The 18,235-nt window shown below is 57.1% G+C and overlaps 2 protein-coding genes across 2 annotated transcripts in view; one reads left to right on the forward strand and one right to left on the reverse strand.

Annotated features, from left to right (window-relative positions):
- Window positions 1–10,632, forward strand: part of TEAD3 (TEA domain transcription factor 3) — a gene marked incomplete at its 5' end in the record, with an annotated part of 12,142 nt that extends 1,510 nt beyond the window's left edge. Inside the window, 11 exons of the mRNA XM_046639863.1 lie at window positions 702–766; window positions 4,592–4,654; window positions 5,496–5,507; window positions 6,356–6,493; window positions 6,603–6,652; window positions 7,206–7,267; window positions 7,824–7,957; window positions 8,132–8,305; window positions 8,476–8,616; window positions 8,694–8,846; window positions 9,039–10,632. Of these exons, the coding sequence (XP_046495819.1) occupies window positions 702–766; window positions 4,592–4,654; window positions 5,496–5,507; window positions 6,356–6,493; window positions 6,603–6,652; window positions 7,206–7,267; window positions 7,824–7,957; window positions 8,132–8,305; window positions 8,476–8,616; window positions 8,694–8,846; window positions 9,039–9,152 (1,106 nt within the window). The remainder of the gene's footprint in view (window positions 1–701; window positions 767–4,591; window positions 4,655–5,495; window positions 5,508–6,355; window positions 6,494–6,602; window positions 6,653–7,205; window positions 7,268–7,823; window positions 7,958–8,131; window positions 8,306–8,475; window positions 8,617–8,693; window positions 8,847–9,038) is intronic.
- Window positions 10,633–14,992: 4,360 nt separating this feature from the next.
- On the reverse strand, window positions 14,993–17,261 carry RPL10A (ribosomal protein L10a). The gene is made up of 6 exons (XM_046639907.1): window positions 17,188–17,261; window positions 16,820–16,894; window positions 16,654–16,734; window positions 16,264–16,412; window positions 15,476–15,648; window positions 14,993–15,194 (listed from the first exon to the last, which is right to left on the reverse strand). The coding sequence occupies exons 1-6, from the start codon at window positions 17,190–17,192 to the stop codon at window positions 15,024–15,026; spliced, it is 654 nt and encodes a 217-aa protein (XP_046495863.1). The 5' UTR covers window positions 17,193–17,261; the 3' UTR covers window positions 14,993–15,023.
- Between the last annotated feature and the right edge of the window lie 974 nt (window positions 17,262–18,235).

Genomic DNA, 18,235 nt, shown 5'->3' on the forward strand with positions numbered 1-18,235 from the left:
GAGACCCTGGTAACCGGTGACATGGGGGTGACAGGCTCAAGGACACAGTGACGCACTCAGTGACGCATCCTGACACAGGCTGTCTGTGTAGGAGGCAGGTGGGAGACCATCCGGTTCTTCCTGCCCATTTCCCCAGAGAAGGGAAGTGGCTTGTCCACGGCCTCCCCCTGTGGCCAGGACAGCCAGGACAGGACTGTCAGACGTACATGGGGACATGTGCTGAAATGCCTGCCACCTGGGGCAGACCTCACTCTCACACACGAATGCAGACACTCAGAGACTTGGAGTGGGTGACGGAGCCCAGGGAAGAAGGAAGCCCTGTCCAGGCTGGGAGTGGGGGCCCAGCTGTCCTGCTGCCCTTGGGCCCCACCTGGCCCTGTCTGTCTGCAGGGAAACCCATCAGGTCGCCCGACATTGTTTCGCCCGCCCTCCTCCGACTCTGCGGCCCCCACTCACCCTGTCCCCCACAACCAGCCCCCCCAGGGCCTGGAGGTGGTGGGGCGAGCACCTGGGCCCTCCCCCCTGACCCTTCCCTGTCCTGCTTGTGCCCCTTGGGGCGGTTGGAGTGAGGAGAGTGGGGAGGGAACACAAGAGCAGCGTTGGGAGGAGGAGCCTGGTGTGGCTTCCAGCTGGTGGGGGGTGCCTCCAGCCACCAGCTCCCCTTTTGCCCACTGCTCACTTTTCCTCTCACTCCAATTTAGGTCGAAATGAGTTGATCGCACGTTATATTAAATTGAGGACGGGGAAGACTCGGACGAGAAAACAGGTAAAGAGATGCTTCGTGCTCTGCCCACACGCACTCTCGCAGCTGCCTCCCCAGCCCCTTCCTGCCTGCAGCTCTCCCAGTGACCAGCCCAGCCCACCCCTCCGAGAGAGCTGCCCCTCACTCAGTTGCTCCCCGGCCCTCCCCCTGGTGATGTCACTCCCCCAGGCTGCTCCATCACTCCTCTCGAGGTCTTAGAGAAAAGGGCACTGTCCTCTCTGACCACCCACCACCCCACCGAGGCCTTTGGTTCTGTGACCACAGATCAGCCCCATGGGACAGCTCCATGGTCACTGCTCTGAGTGACCCTGAGCAGTCAAGAGGACAGACAGGTGGACAGACGAGGACAGAGCAGGGTGGCATGGCTGAAAGAGGCATGTGTGCGGCCGGCCAAGCATTTAACCAGGACCAGGCAGGAGAAGGGAGGAGGGAGGGCTGGGAAGGCTTCCTGGAGGAGGTGACACTCAAGATGCATTTTTAAGAAGGAATAGGATTTAGCCAGGCACAAAAGAGGGAGAGGATTCCTCCAGGCTGAGGAAGTTGGATGTACAAGTGGTAACTGTGAACCCATGCAGAGCTTACTTTATATGAATTTATTTAATCCTCACAGCAGCCTTACGAGGTAGGTACAGTAATTATCTCCATTTTACAGATGAGGAAACCGAGGCACGGGGAAGTTAAGTAACTTCCTCAAGGTCACTCGGCTGGTAGGTAGTGGACCCAGGATTCAACCCACTGGGCAGGAAGGAGCCTCAGTTAGCAGGGTGGTGTCGGGGAGGGCAGAGTGGGAAGAGCTGAGGGCGGGGAGAGGCCCAAGGGACAGGTTCCCCTGGGGGCAGCTGGGGGCTGTGGAAGGGAACAGAGCAGGGAGTGGTGGGCGGCAGCTGTCTAGGAACCTTGGCCCTGGAGCAGCTGGGGCAAGGGCTTAGAGGGGGCCAGGGGGAGGCAGGGCCCTGGAGCCACAGCCATGGTGGCTGGGGAGTACAATGGTTGGGGGGGGGGGTGATCTGCCAGATGATTGGGTGGCTTCCAGTCTAGGGAGGGCAGCAGTGTGGTGACAGTACACCTGCAGGGGAAACCTGAAGGGTGGGGTGCGTGTGGGGTTCCTGGGAGACAGCAGGCTGGAGGGAGGTCCCTGGAGGGGCGGGCGCCAGCTCTGACCCTCAGCCCTCCCAGCCTCCCTGTCTGGGTGGGGTTTGGACCTTGCAACCACCTCGCCAGGTCCCCATGTGTGCATATGGCCAGCCTGCCCTGTCCCACCTCATGGTCTCAAAGGAAGGTCCCACTGAGCATGGGAGCAGAAACACTCCCTCATTTCTTCAGAGTTTATTACCCGCTCTCCCTGGGCCAGCTCATGTCGCACAGCATTTATTCACATAGCAAATTATTGAGCTGCTACCGTGTTCTAGGCACGAGGGACACAGCAGGGAGCCGGACAGACCAGGGCCCTGTTCCCTGGAGCCTGGGGCTGCAGGAGGAATATGACCGATCAGCCCCCCAGGGTCAGATACCTGCTCCCCGCCTCCGAAGAGGGGGTGCCCCGCCTCCCGGCCTCTCTGCCTCGCCGTTAAATTAGCCAGCGTGCGAAGACTTAGAACAAAGTGAGCACTGCGTCACGACTTGCTGCTCCCCTTGCTGTTATTATTATGAACAGAAAGCCATCCCGGGCTCAGGAGAAGGGCACCGTGTCCTGCTTCTCCCGAAAGATGTGCTGGTAGGAGCCGGTTCCTCAGAGGGGGCGGGGCCAAGGGATGTCTAAGCTCAGTCGCTCTGACCCGAGGCCCAGGGAGGGGAGCAGAGCCTCTTAACTCTGGGTCCAGCGTTATCCCTGCTCCTGGCCGAGTGTCCCAAGGAGGCTGGCTGTACAGCCAAGTCAGCAAGCTCAAAATTTAAAAAACCGCTGGCCTTTGTCATTTTCAAAGGGTGGACCTCCTCTAACTTTGTTCTTTCTTAGAACTCGGGTGTCTGATGGCTCCTTAACAGGGGAGCTGTCCTGTGGTTGTGGGGGCGAGGCATATCTTTGTGTGTCACAAAGAGCAACCAGCTGACAGGGAAGATGTTTTTGGTTGTCTTTATTCTACTTTTGGTTAAAAAGAAATGCAGTTTTATTTTTTTATGGATACATACAGCCATGAATAGCAAGTACCCTGCCTCCACGTTGAAAACAGCTAGGCATTACATTAGGATCGAGTCCCATGTGGCTTTGAGCTGTCACAGAGTTGACCACGTGGAGGGGGACCTCTGCGCCGAGGGTCTCAGAGGCCTGGCAGTGTAGTCCGGCGGTGGAGCAAGTGGGCTCTGGAGTCAGGCCCTCTGCGTTCAGATCTCAGCTTTAGCTTCCAGCTGTGTGACCTTGGATAAGCTGCTTAACCTCTCTGTACTTTGGTTTCATCATCTGTAAATGGGGGATAACATTCGTACCGACCTCCTAGTGTTGCCGTCAAGGTCAGATGAGTTGGTACGAGTCAAGTGCGGAGAATAATAGTAGCCCGTGCTCGATAGTCGTCAATTATTGTCAGGACGTGAAGTGAGCGATAATCTTGCTGTGTGCTGGCTGATCCCTGTGCACGGAGAGGCAATGGGAGGAGCTCCCAGCTGGGTCCTAACCAGGAGCGTGGGGGCTGCCCAGCATCACATACATAGTAACTTTCAGTCCGTGATTAAAAAGAAAAAGAAACTGTTTCTTTGTGGAGATAAAAACAGCCATCAGCGACTGCTGATGAGGAAAGTGTGAAGCGGCCGGGAGGACCCAGGCATCCCCTGTGTTTCACGGGAAACAGTGACATTTAGGTTCTCTGAGGCTCAGGGGCAGATCCCTGACAAGGTCGAGGGTCTGTTGTGCAAGCCCGTGGCACGCACATCCAGACCACGGTGAGCCCAGGTTTGCCAGGAGAGGGAGGCTTCGGGGAGGAGGTCTGGAGAAGAAATGCAATTAAGAGTACCTACTGTGTACACATGTGCATCCTGCCACATGTTAGTCCAAGGAGGAGGAAGGCGTGTCGGGGGAAGATGCTGCATGAGCAGAGCAGGAGTTGGAGCAGGCCTGGGTCTGGAGGCTGGCAAGCTGTTGGGAGGCCTTCGCAGTGGTACAAGGATCCTTCGTAGAGGACGTGGCCTTGATGTGTAATCTGATGGCCAGCAGGAGCGTTATGGCCATTGCTAGATTCTGTGATGCCAGTTAGCAAAAAGTATCTCCTCTGAGTATGAGAACCAGTCACCCCTTTTTGGAAAAAGGAAAAGATACCCTTCCTCTGGGTTAGATGCAGCCCAGCACCAGGACATGTAGCTTGGCCAACAGAGCTTAGGCTGGCTTTTAGCCCTCACTGGGCCAAGTACTCTTGTGTGGTGAACAACCTGTACAACTGTACATGGTGGCCCCAGAAGCCACTCTTGATCTAGGCTCTTGATGAAGACAGAGCCAAGAAGAGAGCAGAATTGTCAGGGCTCAGGGGTGTTTGCCCACATTTCCTCCCACTTACACTTGGTCCCAGAGGTGAGGGCTGGGATGCTCCTTGCCCGTGGCTGCCCCATGCTGTGCCTCCTCACTATCTGTGTTTTCCTCTCTGGCGGGGCGTGGGGCGGCCCCTAGGTGTCCAGCCACATACAGGTTCTAGCCCGGAAGAAGGTGCGGGAGTACCAGGTTGGCATCAAGGTATGTTGGGCGCCTGCCTGGGGCCTCCGGCGCCTCCACGGCTCTCCCTGCACGGCTCAGGCCTCTGCCTTGGCCGGCTCTGCAGCCCACTGTGCCTCTTTTCTGTCTGAAGCTCTGTTCTTGCCTCCTCTTCTGCTCTTGCTGCTCTTTTTCTCTTTCTCTCTCTCTCTCTACAGGTCTCTAGCCACTTGCAGGTTCTAGCCAGGCGGAAATCTCGGGAGATTCAGTCCAAGCTGAAGGTATGGGGTGCCCTGCCACTCAGCCTGGCCCTGCCCAGGCCTGTTGCTGCTCTCTGACCCCAGCCTGGGGCAGGGAGGGGGCTGAGGAGCTCAGGAGTGGGGGATATCTCAAACACAAATAGCAGCAAGAAGCCCAAAGGCTCTTTCAGGCCACACAGGGCCACGGCCTCTGGAGACTAAGCAGGGACCCAAGGGGACAGCCAGCCCGACAGTGAGGGAGAGGAAGACCATCTGGGGGCCACTAAGGCCCACCTCTCTTCTTCTCCGTTTCCTTTTTTCTCCTTCCTCCTAATTGCTGCTTGCTAATTGCATGGGACTTCAAGGGGTCAGGGAGGAGACACTGGGGGGTGTTGGCTGGCAGAGCTGCTGTGGCAGGCATGGCCGTTCCTTGCATTGGATGCTCAATCCTGGGTGCTCTGCAGCTGAGGATCTCAGAGCCTGGGGTTCATGGCCTGGGACCTTATCAGGGCCCCTGTAGGCTGCGGCAGCTTCTCCCTGACCACAGCTGCCTGGCAGACTGGGCCTCCACCCCAGCCCCACGTGCCTGAGCACAGCTGCAGAGGACGTGGACAGGCCCACATCCAGGGGCGCTGGCTTGGTCCACTGCCTCAGTCTCCAGCCTGTCCTCCCTCGGCCCCCCCTTTCCAGGGCACCCCCAGCTGGCAAGCACTCCCTCCGGGTGGCAGTGGGGTGGGGGAGGACCCACAGCTGCCTCTGAGCTTCCCTGGGCTCCTGGGGAGCTGAGAGCAGGTGGGCACTGAGTGGAGGAAGGTGGAAAGAGAGGCCCCCCCGTCTGGCCCTCCTGTCTGTCTCCTCTAACCTATTCTCCTCTCCTTCACAGGCCATGAACCTGGTAAGTGGCACTGCCCCTCCCCTGGGGGACAGGGAGGGCACCTAATACCAGATTTTCAAATTACGGATTGTGAAATCAGCTTGAGAGGTTTGCAAATATCATTTTTAACAAGTGAAATAGAGTGGTTCTCAACCTTCACCGTGCATCGGAATCGCCTGGAGGCCTTGTGAAGGCAGACTGCCCGGCCTCACCCTCAGAGTTTCCGATTCAGTAGGTCTGGCCTGAGAATGTGCATTTCTTTTTTTTTTTTCTTTTTTTTGAGGAAGATTAGCCCTGAGCTAATATCGGCTGCCAATCCTCCTCTTTTTGCTGAGGAAGACTGGCTCTGAGCTAACATCTGTGCCCATCTTCCTTTACTTTATATGTGGGACGCCTACTACAACATGGCTTGCCAAGCGGTGCCATGTCCGCACCTGGGATCTGAACCGGCGAACTACGGGCCGCCGAAGCAGAATGTGCGCACTTAACAGCTGCGCCAGCGGGCCGGCCCCACGAATGTGCATTTCTAACAAACTGCCAGGGGATGCTGGTGCTGTTGGTCCACGGACCGTACTTTGAGAACCACTGATGAAATAGAATAGGAAATATGAGAGTGCGTGACACACAAAATAGAGGACTTGTTTTGACATATACTGGGTTACGGAATAAAATGAAATTATTTCTTCCTGTAGCTTGTGGTCAGAGGGGTGAGGTACACCCTGGACTCTCCTGAGCCCACACAGCAGAGCTGGGGCTGTCGTGCAGATCTGAACTCCGGGAGCCCCAAGGGCCAGGGAGGGGGTCCCTGAGGCAAGCCCTGTCCTGTCTCTGGCCTGGCTCAGGCCTCACACGGCCCCTCCCCTCTCCAGGACCAGGTCTCGAAGGACAAAGCCCTCCAGAGCATGGCATCCATGTCCTCCGCCCAGATTGTGTCCGCCAGCGTCCTCCAGAACAAGTTCAGCCCGCCCTCCCCTCTGCCCCAGGCCGTCTTCTCCACTTCCTCACGGGTACAGGGGTCCTGGGAGGTGGGGCTGGGGTGAGGGAGTGCCTTTGGGGCTAGGCTGTAGGGGGCACATGGATACTGAGGGGCTCCTGGGCTTTGTCCCATCTCTGCAGTTCTGGAGCAGCCCCCCTCTCCTGGGACAGCAGCCTGGACCCTCTCAGGAGTGAGTATTGGGGTGCACCCCTCCCACACCCCCTCCTTTCCCTGGGCAGCCACGCTGGACTTCCCCTCCCAGCTGGGTCCCAGCCACAGCTGAGCAGAGTTTGAATTCAACAATGGAAGGATGGGGCTCCCCAGACAGAGAGCTAGTGCATCTGTCTGTTCATTCATCAGCCCGCTCAGCCGCTTGTCCTCCGCCCTTCGATTCCTTTTCGTTTGGTTAATCCCTGAGCCAGTCTCTCAGTCCACGAGTCAGGGAGTCGCGTACACTTGGTTATCCTGAGACGCACACCTTGGTTTAAGGAGCAGCTCTTCAGGGCGGGGTTGAAATGCTACACACATGTGCGCATCCATTGTGCAATGCAGCAGGATTTCACAGAAGCTAAAATGTGAAGAAAATGAAAAGCTCATGAGTTAGCTTGTCAGCATGCATTTCTGGGCCTCCGCTGAAAGGCTGGGTGGCTCCCTATTGGAGTCCCGCAGGAGACCCCAAGTGACTGGGCTGGTGGAAGGTGGGGAAGGGAGACCCTCTAACCCAGCTCTGCTCCTGTCTGCAGCATCAAGCCCTTTGCACAGCCAGCCTACCCCATCCAGCCGCCCCTGCCGCCAACGCTCAGCAGTAAGTTCCCTCCTGGGCGGCCACCACCACCGCCCATCCCTGGCCACCTGTGCCTCTGCTCAGGAGAGCTGCGGCCCAACTGTGTGTGTGTGTGTGCGTGTGCATTGGGAGGAAGGAGTGGCTGGCATCTCTAGTGGATTGGGACAGGCTGGGAAGAGTCCTCTTTTTACACTGAAATAGCCCAACCTTTTACAATGTTGCTTCTGGAACTCTCTTACAAGTACACACCGCCAAAAGTATTACATTTATATGTGTATATATGTATTGGAATTCTGGGTAATTTTTATTTTTCTCTTTTTACTAGTCTGTATTTTCTGGTTTGAACACACATTGAGATTGACCTAAGGAAAAATCCACTGATGTGGACTCCCAGGGCCACCATCCATGTCGTGTGTGTTGTACATTGAACAAGGAGACCTGGCAGGGAGTCAAAAGCCAGCCCATGTTCCCACCCAAAAGGGCGCTGTTTTCTAATTTGCACGAAGGCTCCATGCAGGCAGCTCTCTGTAGCCAGGACCCGCGCGCATGCCACTGAGCGTCCGTCTCATCCTCCCAGGTTACGAGCCCCTGGCCCCGCTCCCCCCAGCTGCCGCCTCTGTGCCCGTGTGGCAGGACCGCACCATCGCCTCCTCGCGGCTGCGGCTCCTCGAGTATTCCGCCTTCATGGAGGTGCAGCGAGACCCTGACACGGTAACGTTGGGGGCGGGGGAGGGTTTGTGCAGCGGAGGAGAGACCCTGGCACGGCGGTCCAGGGCCGCGGCTCAGGGTCATGGGGTGGGGAAGCCACAGGGCGGTGCTGTCCCGGTGCAGCGCCCCGCGCCTGCGCCCTGCAGCGCCTCCTGACCCGGCCCGGCCTCCCAACAGTACAGCAAACACCTGTTTGTGCACATCGGCCAGACGAACCCCGCCTTCTCGGACCCGCCCCTGGAGGCCGTGGACGTGCGCCAGATCTATGACAAGTTCCCCGAGAAAAAGGGTGGGCTGAAGGAGCTCTATGAGAAGGGGCCCCCCAATGCCTTCTTCCTCGTCAAGTTCTGGGTAAGCTGCCAACAACGTCCCCCGCAGATGTGCGTGCACACCCCATTGACCCCTGACCCCGCCCTCTCTCCCCGTGGCCTCTGGACAGAGGTCTGGAGATGGCTCCTTGGGCAGGAAGCCTCCCTCTGGCCTCCACCACCACCTGACGCCACCCCCGCCCCCTCCTCCAGGCGGACCTCAACAGCACCATCCAGGAGGGCCCGGGAGCCTTCTATGGGGTCAGCTCCCAGTACAGCTCGGCCGACAGCATGACCATCAGCGTCTCCACCAAGGTGTGCTCCTTCGGCAAGCAGGTGGTGGAGAAGGTGGAGGTGAGTGGGGGCCTGGGGCGGCGCGGTGGGGCTGGGAGCGGGCACGCCGAGCGACGCTCCCTTGCGGCTCTCCTCAGACCGAGTACGCCAGGCTGGAGAACGGGCGCTTCGTGTACCGCATCCACCGCTCGCCCATGTGCGAGTACATGATCAACTTCATCCACAAGCTGAAGCACCTGCCCGAGAAGTACATGATGAACAGCGTCCTGGAGAACTTCACCATCCTGCAGGTGTGGGGGCAGCAGGGGTCGGGGAGGGGGATCACAGCATGGCCCCAGGCGCAGGGACCTCAAAGTGGGGGTGGCCAGACCCGTCGCTCAGATGAGGAGACTGAGACCCAGAAAGGAGAAGGGTCTGCTCAGCCCCCACATCCTGGGTCTGTGTGCTGCCTGAACGCCCGAACCCGCCTATTCATCCCCCAGGTCGTGACGAGCCGGGACTCCCAGGAGACCCTACTCGTCATTGCTTTCGTCTTCGAAGTCTCCACCAGCGAGCATGGGGCCCAGCATCACGTCTACAAGCTTGTCAAAGACTAGGGCACCCTCTGCCCCCCGACCAGGATCCAGGACGGGCATCTTTTCCGCACACCTGCCTGGCACCCCGGAGGTCCAGGATTGAGGATTCATCCACCTGCCAGGCTTCAGGCCAGGACCCCGGAGGCCTCGCCACCCACCCCCAGCACACACACTCCCTGCCACTGTTCTGCGCTTTAATTGTGGAGAAGAAAACAGGGCTCAGCAGTGGGGCAGCTTGCCCGGGCCGCTGAGCCACCATCACCCAGCTCTGCCCAGCCTCGAATGAATGGGAGGACACCTTTGGGCTCTGGCGTGTATGGCCACTGGGCCCTCAGGGGAGTGTGACGGGCTGGTGAGGGTAGAACGGAGGCCGAGGGAGTCGGAGTACAGAGGCCCTGAGAAGGAGAGTATTGAGTTGGGGTTGGGTCGAGAAGAAGAGAGGGGCCCACACTTCCTTTGTACCTGCTGTGTGCCCGGTCCCTGACATGCCTTGTGCCATCCTCAGACCCGCCAGGCCCGCGTGGGTCCGGGTGTCTCAGATGAGGTGCTGAGGCTCCGAGAAGTTGCGGGATGGGCAGAGTTGGAGTTCTCACCCAGGGCTGCCTGTCCCCAGAGCCCAGGTTTACACTACCTCCCTGGAGCGGGGCGGCCACAGGGGGCAGGAGAGAGGGTCTGCACCAAGGGGCTGGGGCCAGCTGGGTGGGGAGCCCTGAGACAGTGCCTCCTCCCAGAGCCCCCTGGCAGGAGGGAGCAGCCGCTGCTGACCAGGCGGGAAGAAGGAACACAGGGGCGAGGCGCCTGGTGGGTGCTGTCTATCAGCCTGTAGTCTGGGGGGGGTGGTGTCTCAGGTGCCTCCTGTGCTGACCTCCCCCGAGCTGCCCTGGCCCAGAGCCGGGCGAGCCCCCAGCAGCCTCCTGACTGGGGACGGCCCCAGGGGCACGCCCAGGCTCAGCCCAAGGCTGGAGGGGCAGGTGGGAAGGTGGAGTCCCACCTCTGGGCAGACCAGTGGCCTGGGGACCAGGAGGGGCTGAAGGCTTTGGTATTTTCTCCTGCCCAAGCCTGGGGGGGGGGGGGGGGGCACCGCTCCCTGAGGTTCTCTGCCCGCCTCAGACTCCCCGGCCTGGAGCAGCCACTCCCCAGACCCTGTTCTGGGGCTGAAGCTTAACCTCCCCCTGCTGCCCCTTCCGGACCCCCGGCCCCTCCGCCGCCGGCCTGCCCCCCAGCCGCCTCTGGGTATTTATGAGTTTCATATGAAGTACTGTGCCCCGCCCCCGCCCTGCCCCTGAGCTTCCCAAAGGTCCTCACCGTTTGCATATCGCTCAGGCCACCTCCAGACCCAACCTAGGTTTTATAATGTATATTATATATTTTTTGTGTATTTTTTAAATCCAGCTGTGATGGGTTGTATCATAAATGTGGCGTGGGGCTGGGGCAGGAGCCCTCAAGGCCCAGCTCCGGCTCAGAAAAAAAAGAATAATTAAAGTTATTTGTTTGTGGGTTAGTCGTGTGAGCAGTGTTGCCAGACCTCTGGGTTGGAACAGCTTCAGGCGCGCACTCCTCCTGGGTGAGGTCCTGGCACGTCACCCCACCCTGTCTCTGCCGGGGACCCCCCCCCCCCCCGAGCCCTACCCACACTCAAAGTAGATATGCTTCAAGGGTCCCCTGAAAGCTTTGCCGACTCTAGCCTTTCTCCCACCCCCTGCCCAGTGCTGGCCTGAGCGCTTTATGTTGCATTGTCTCTAAGCGAAGTGGCTTGCCCAAGGTCACACAGCTGCTGAGGTGGGCCCCCTGCTAAATGCCCCCAGCCTTCACGGTGGCTCCTGCTGGCTCTCACAGCCCCGTCTGCACTTTGCACATGAGGAAAGAGCCTCAAGGAACATGAGTGCTCTTCCAAGTGGGTGGCCGCCAGCAGGGACGCCAGGTTCTGCCCAGCTCCTGAATGCCTGGGGAAGCCCTGTGCCCCCCTCCTAGCCTTCCTGTGCTCACACAGCAGGGACCACTGGGGTGGGGGGGGAGGTGGTGGAGAGGCGGCATCCTCAGTGGACATGTATTTTGTCTGAAATTCAAAGTCAGCTGGGCGTCCTGTACTTTCATTTACTAAATCTGGCAACCCTATTCTAGAATCTAGAGTCTTCTAGATCCCTCTAATCCAGCCTCCAATTCTGCAGATGGGAAAATGGACTGAGGTTAACTGCTCTCCTCACTCGGCTGATCAGGGGAACTCCAGGATTTGAACCTGCTCTGCCCCACTCGAGGTCCATGCACCTGGGATACTATTTAATCAGGTGGCCTTTTGTCCTGGTCTAATGCATTGGAGGGACCCCAGACAGCCACTTGCAGGATGGAGAGGGTGCCTGGAGCCCCAGCCATGCGGGCGGGGGTCCTGGAGGCAGAACTTGGTTTTTGAAGCCCCGCCATGTGCCAGCCTAGGGCTGGATGCAAAATCCATGCTCCCCGCTAAAAGGCGATGATGTCTATTGGGTGCTGGAAGCATCGTCACCTGGGGTGTTTCGTTCACTCTCTGGAGTAAACAGCCCTCACCTCCCCTCCCCTCACCCCCACACACAAATGTAACAGATCCAGAGGTGCGTGATGACCAGTTTCAAGGTCCCAAGGTAGAGAAGGAACCAGGATAAGAAGGTGAGTCATCTGAGCCCAAAGCCCAGGGCTCTCCTGGGAGTGGGTCCCCCTGCTCAGGGTTCTGTGGGAAGCTGCAAAGAAGGGCCAAGACAGCTGGGCCCCAAAGAACAGGCCTGTTGTTCTGTCTTTCCTGCCCCTCCCTTTCTCTGTTCCGACGTTCCCAGGGAAGAGGGAGGAGGGCCATGTTCCTGTCAGTTTGATGTTAAGGCCGAGCACTGTCCTGGGGTCTCACGGGGGCTCTTTATTTCCCTGCCGCACAGATACTGGAGTATTCTAACTCAGGTGCACACTAAGCTTTAGACTAATCCTCCTAGAGGCTGGGATTGGATTAAAATAGCTCAACCCTCAGTACGGTCAAATCAGCTGTCCCCACCGTGTTCTCGTTGCCTTCTGTTCTGCAGCCTAGTCCTTCCGTTTCTCTTTATCATGGCCCGTGGGCCTCTCGAGGGCCGGCACCGTGGCTCTAAGCAGATTCCCCAGAACCCAGCAGAAAGCAGCGGGTGTTTGTTACTGCAGCTTTGGTTTGTAAGGACTCCTACCCCAATACATCAGGCTCATTGATTCCTAAAGGGGAGTGGGTTCGATTTAAATTCACGTGATTCAAACCAATCTGGGAAAAATCCAGTTGCCAAATATTTCTAAAACATGCCCGTTTATCTTGCCTTAGAGTCTCCAAAACTATTTTTTAAGGATTTTGATCCCTGGCTCATTTCAAACGGGAGCGTGGGACTGCTTTGGAGGGCACGCTCTTCTCCCCGTTCCTCAGCACCGTCGAGGAGACGTCCTCAGTCCGACCGAGCCAGACAAGGACCTGTGTACCGGCCTGTGACGCAGGTGTATGTAGCGCTGCGTATTCAGCATGTCCTAACCGCTGTTTCGGTCCCTGGCACTATGGAAAGCATGTAACATTCTGACGCTGGAACAACTGTCTTAGGGAGGTACTGTCAGCGTCTGCACTTTCAGGTGAGAAAACAAGAGTTTGAGAGAAGTTCATAGACCCACTCGACAGGCTCACATCGCTCCTGAGAGGCGGAGCTGGGATTTTAACGGGGGCCGTGGGAGGGCCTCAGGCCACAGTCACGTGGCTGGTCTTCTTGCACCCAACGCATTGTGGAGCATGCATCTGAGGTCATGAGAAATCTCCTCCGAAACCCTTGGCTCCATGATGACTCCGCCGACAGCACCGCTGCCGGTGCAAACAAACGTCTTTCTGGTCTTAGGTTCACGAGGTGGTTTGCTTTTATCTCACGGACCAGATCGTGTGCCTACCAAGGCCCTGAGGTTGGCACCACAGGTGCAGCGGGGCCACGTCGACATCGCGGTGACTTCTGCTGGTTTACGCCTGTGCCTCATGGCTCTCATGCCTGGACTTTCTTAGTTCACTGCCTTGTAAGCAGCTTGGAGACAGAGGCAGGGCATAACATTCTTCTAGTCATCAAAACACCATAAATGTTCTCACTTTAGCTTGTAAGTATTGTGTGTCTCGGGGAATAGGGGAGGCCAGAGGAGAGCAGGCACTGAGAACACACGCATCTATCAATTAAGCTTGCCGGTGTATAGGGGCACGGTTCCTGGTGCCCCAAAATAACTACAATAGTAACATCAAAGGTCACAGATTACCATAACAAATACAGTAATGACAAAGCTTTAAATATTGTGAGAATTGCTAGAATGTGATAGAGACACAGGGTGAGCAAATGCTGTTGGAAAATCTTGCCTGACACAAGATTGCCACGACCTTCAGAGTGCGGAGTGCCATGGATGGAGATGCACTGGCCCTTCTCTCCAATACTGTGGTGACAGCCCAGAGGAAAGAGCGAGCTGGGCCTGACACCTTGAGAACCAGAATTCAGTGCTCATCACAAGATTAGGTCATAGCTATTTTACCTGCAAGCAAAATTACTAGTAACTTAAAAGCTGAAACGGCAAAAAAACGCTCGAGGTCTTTGATGAAAACCTCGTGCCCTTCTCTATTCAGGTTCAAAAGGACAGATGCGGCTTGTTTGGAGAAGGTGCAGCATTTTTATTTATGCTTTGGATTAGCCTTTCAGCTCTGTTAAAAAGCGGAGGGATGGACTGGTCCCTTTATTGACCAAAGTTAAATGAAGCAGATTCCAGTCAAAGGTTACACAGGTGCCACCTCACCAAAAGCCACCTTTCCAGTACAGGGTGCTGGAGGCCAGAACAGCGAAGTTCCTCAGGCCAGGGAGGGGACGGAGCCTGCCTGGCCCCGTAAAGCGCCTGAAAGTTACCACAGCCGATTCCACCCATTCGCTAAACTCACCTAGAAAACATCGACAGGGGCCATAAATGACTAATGTCTTCTACTTGCATTTCTCCAAACCTCTTAGGCGGTAACCTACGACCCTGAACATAGGGTATTCAATTGGGGGTCAGGCAAGCAAGTACTAGACCCATTTCTCAGGGTTAGTGGCCCACTCTCCTCTGAAGCACCAGGGAAGCCCACCCCAGGCCTGCTGGAACCCAACCTCCATTTGTAACAACTTTCCTCACATCCCTACAGACCAAGACCCCAAATGCATGATTTAGAGGGACTGGAAAACAAAACACAAAAACCCCAGGTGCCAGCCCTGCGGGTTTAAGTTCTCGTATTCCCCTTCTGTGGCCCAGGGTTTCCTTGGTTCAGATTCTGGGCACAGACATGGCACTGCTCATCAAGCCGCGCTGAAGTGGCGTCCCTTATAGCACAACCAGGACCGACAACTAGAATATACAACTACATACTACGGGGCTTTGGGGAGAAAGAAAAAAGAAAAACAAAGAACATCAGCAACAGATGTTAGCTCAGGTCATCTTTAAACAAATTTTTCTAAAAACCCCACACAGAAAGCCCACGTTAAGAACCCGACACACAGGGAAGCAACTTGAGGTCGTAACTTAAGAGTGCTGCCAATGGCTGAGTCAACGTCCTCCCCCTCTCCGCTAGTAAGCAGCAGGAGTGCAGGACAGAGTCCTAGCTCTGATTTGTCCCCTCAGTGATCAAGAGAGCTTCAGTCCAGATTAGCAGCCCCACTGTCATGAGATCTGAATTACACCGCACGGTTTTGAAGGCAGAAAGAATGCCCTTCCTGGTTTGTAGTATGGGTAAAATTACTGATCGCTGAGGTGCCAGAAGCGGCAGGCATCAGCACAGTGCTGTGGTGCAACACCAGGTTACAAAGCACCCCTCCCCTGCCCCCGCCAAGTCCCAGGCAGACAGGTAATGGTGGCACTAGTTTATTAAGCTCAGTTTTAGTACAGGCGCTGGGGCTTGCCCATGGTGCTCTTGATGTATAAAGCCCGGACGTTCTGCCAGTTCTTCTTGAGCAATGACACCAGGAAATTGACAGCTAAGTGGATGTTGTACACAAGCTCGTCATCTGTCATCTTCACGTGGCCAACAGCCACGGCCAGACACAGCACCTTTGGGGAGAGGAAGGTCAAATCTGGTTAGAGGCTAAACAGAACAGGGTCAGGAGAATGGGCGCCATCCACAAACACATGGCCCACCCCTCCAGGGACCTAACCAGCGGTGCTTTTGCCCCAAGCCAGAAAGACCAGTGCTATCTGGAAAACCTCAATCCTGCCCAGCATGTGCTCTAAGTATCCAGAGACTCGAAAACCAGGGCTCCCACGGGAAGAATACGGATAAACTTCAGGGCCCCGCCACCACCACAAGCCAGCAACCAGCCAGGCCTCTTTACCTTCTTCATCTGGAACTTGATCGTGGACTTGACCTCATCAACTTTGGCCACCATGTTCTCATTATGGGTCAGCAAGGAGGGGAACTTGCCAGCCTTATTCAGGCCTGGGCCCAGAATTCGTGGGATCTGCTTGATCAGAGACTCCGAAGCCAAAAAGGCATCGTACTTCTTGGCTGGTAAAGGAAGGAAGCCGTCGGATGCTTTTAGGATCTGAGTCCTGCAGGCAGACCTCCAGGAGGGGCTCTGCGAGCCCGCCACAGACGAGGCCTCTAACCAGCACACTCTACCCCCGCTAGGTACCAGTCTGTTTAGTCCTCTCCTCGCTCCAGTTCCATCACCTCCATCCTCTGGACTTCTGCAGCAACGTTCACAAAGCCCAGGCTGACCCACACAATTCGCGATGGGAAAGGCACACTCTGGTTAAGCCTGCCTGGGTTCAAGGTCCTCCTTCCTACTCTCTACCTCCATGACAACGTGCATCCTGGTGCTCAGACATCAAGAGTAGAAAGAATGGGAGCTCTAGGTAGAATTCCACTCCAGAACGTGGCAGCCCCGAGACCCGTCAATTTAAGAGCTCTCAGCTGTTTAGAAAGAACCACCGCCTGGCCCATCCCTTCTAAAACCCAATCCTCGAAGCAAACTGCGAAGAACCCTTACAAGGCTGAACACCACCAGTCAAATACACCACCCGCAGCACAGCCTCTCCCCCGTGATTCCGGCCCTTCCGTCACTTTAAAACCCACGTGGCAGAAACGCCCCTTCCTCGCCGCCCCCCCGCCGCCGCTCACCCAGCTTCTTGACCAGCTTCTTGTTCTTGTTGAGCTTCTTCAGGGCCTCGATGTCCATGTGGGGGATGTCCACGGCCTTGGCCTCGTCGCAGTGCTGCTGGTCCCCCAGGACACACACGGAGAACTTGGGGCGCGGAGTGGACTTGAGCCTGCGTTTGGGGGACGGGGCCGGGGCCGGTCACGCGCGGTCGGGGCGCGGGCGCAGGCGACGGGGTCTGGGACCGCGGCGGAGCCTTACCCAGCGCGTCCGGTCACCGGCAGCTAGTCTGGCCTCTCAGACCAGCCGGCGGGCTCGGCCAAGGCCTCCCCACGCCTCCCCTCTTGTTTCAAGACCCAGGGTGGGGGTCCGTCCAGCCACGCCCGCGGGGAGCAGGGGGCCGAGGTGCCAACCTGACGGTGCCCGAGAAGCGCTTGTCCTTCTGGGGGTCATAGTTCTTCAGGCTGATCTGCAGCTCCACCGTCTCCAGAAACCTTGGGGACAGGCAGCGTCAGCCGGCCGCCCGCCCGCCCGCGGCGCGCCCTCCCCGCCGCCCGCCCCGCGGCAGCCCGCGCTCACTTCCGCCGCTTGCGCTGGTTCCCGTGCAGGACTTCCCGCACCGCCTCGTACAGGGTGTCGCGGGAGACTTTGCTGCTGCGGGAGAGAAGCGAGACGAGCGCTCAGGCTTCCAGACACGGGGACATGGCTCCCCACCCCACGCGCCGGGCGATCTGGGCCCAAGAACCAGATGCAACCCCGGGGAAGAGGGACTCCAACGGCGGCCAGGCTCGGCGCGCGAACTTGAACGCCGGCGCCCGGCCAGAAATGCCCCGCAGCGAAGCAGGGGTAAGGACCCCCCCACCCGGATTCCGCCCGCAGGGTCTCCGTCCCCAGAGGGGCGCCCAGAAGCCAGGATGACCACCGATAGGATCCTAAGCGCCGCTCACCTCATGATGCCTCACGCCGCAACAACCGGAAAGAGACTATGGGATTTGCGCATGCGCTCAAATAGGGACTTCGTTCTCGCGAGAGATGCCTTCTTCCTGTGGTTTCTCCCCTGAGCTCAGCGGCGTCCCTCAATCCAGGAGAGCGCCGCCATCTCCGGCCGCTGGAGGGCGCTGCTGTGAGCCGCGGCGAATGACCCACGCGAGGACCACTTGAGATGCTACAGTCCAGGCGCCCCGCGGCACCCTGTGAATATCCCCATCTTCACTAGCTGCTGCCAGGCCCTTAGGGAAGAGGCTGGGGCCAGGGGTCGAGCTTCAGTGGTCACACGTACTGGGGGTACCGCACTCTGATGACAGCTGAGAGCATGCAAATCCCGCAATCTCTGCCCACTTCCTCCGGCGCTCCGCACCTGCTTCAGTTCTCATAAGCAGGCTTTTCTCCTGACCTCTGTCCCTCATCATCTTGTTCTAACCGGGCCTCACAGCTTCCGAGGAAGTTGTGAGAAGGAAAAGGTCAAGAAAGTTTTGTTTCCGGCTCCTCAAAGCTTGCAGTGGGGAAGAGCTGGGAAGGTACTGGAATGAACTTTCACCTGATACTTGATTCAATGACATCTACCTGTTGTGGTTTTTTTTGGCTATTCAAAATGGTTAGCAAGCAGCGCAAAAACAGTTCATACAATCTGTTTGTTATCCTCAATGACAACCCTGTTCTGTGTTTCTCTAGATGCTTCAGCCTTTGCATGAAATGTTCTCTTCAGGCAGCTGCAACAACCCTCTGAAGGCATAATTGTTAATCTTTTGGTCCCCACGAGGCAGTTAAAATCCTCCAAAATCCATCCTGGCTCTCACTCTCACCCTAAGGGCCATTCTGAAAGGATGTAGTTTGCCAGATCTCTGCCCTGTTTCTAAGGGAGGGGAATACCCCCCAAATCTTTAGGCAATTCACAGGTATCAAATGTCAGCCGTTTCAATGATGAGAGCCCATTTCTAACATGTTATATAAAGGAATATGTTATATAATAGGAATAATTCCTGAAGGGCTTATAGT

Source organism: Equus quagga, chromosome 15 (genome assembly GCF_021613505.1).
Source record: "Equus quagga isolate Etosha38 chromosome 15, UCLA_HA_Equagga_1.0, whole genome shotgun sequence".
Taxonomy (NCBI): Eukaryota; Metazoa; Chordata; class Mammalia; order Perissodactyla; family Equidae; genus Equus; species Equus quagga.

What these genes read in the sequence shown, in the direction of transcription:
- RPL10A (XM_046639907.1), bottom strand. An exon ending in AACCAGCGCAAGCGGCGGAA is followed by an intron (nt 16,735 to 16,819) that starts GTGAGCGCGGGC and finishes CCTGTCCCCAAG; the next exon opens with GTTTCTGGAGACGGTGGAGC. An exon ending in CGCTTCTCGGGCACCGTCAG is followed by an intron (nt 16,413 to 16,653) that starts GTTGGCACCTCG and finishes CCCCAAACGCAG; the next exon opens with GCTCAAGTCCACTCCGCGCC.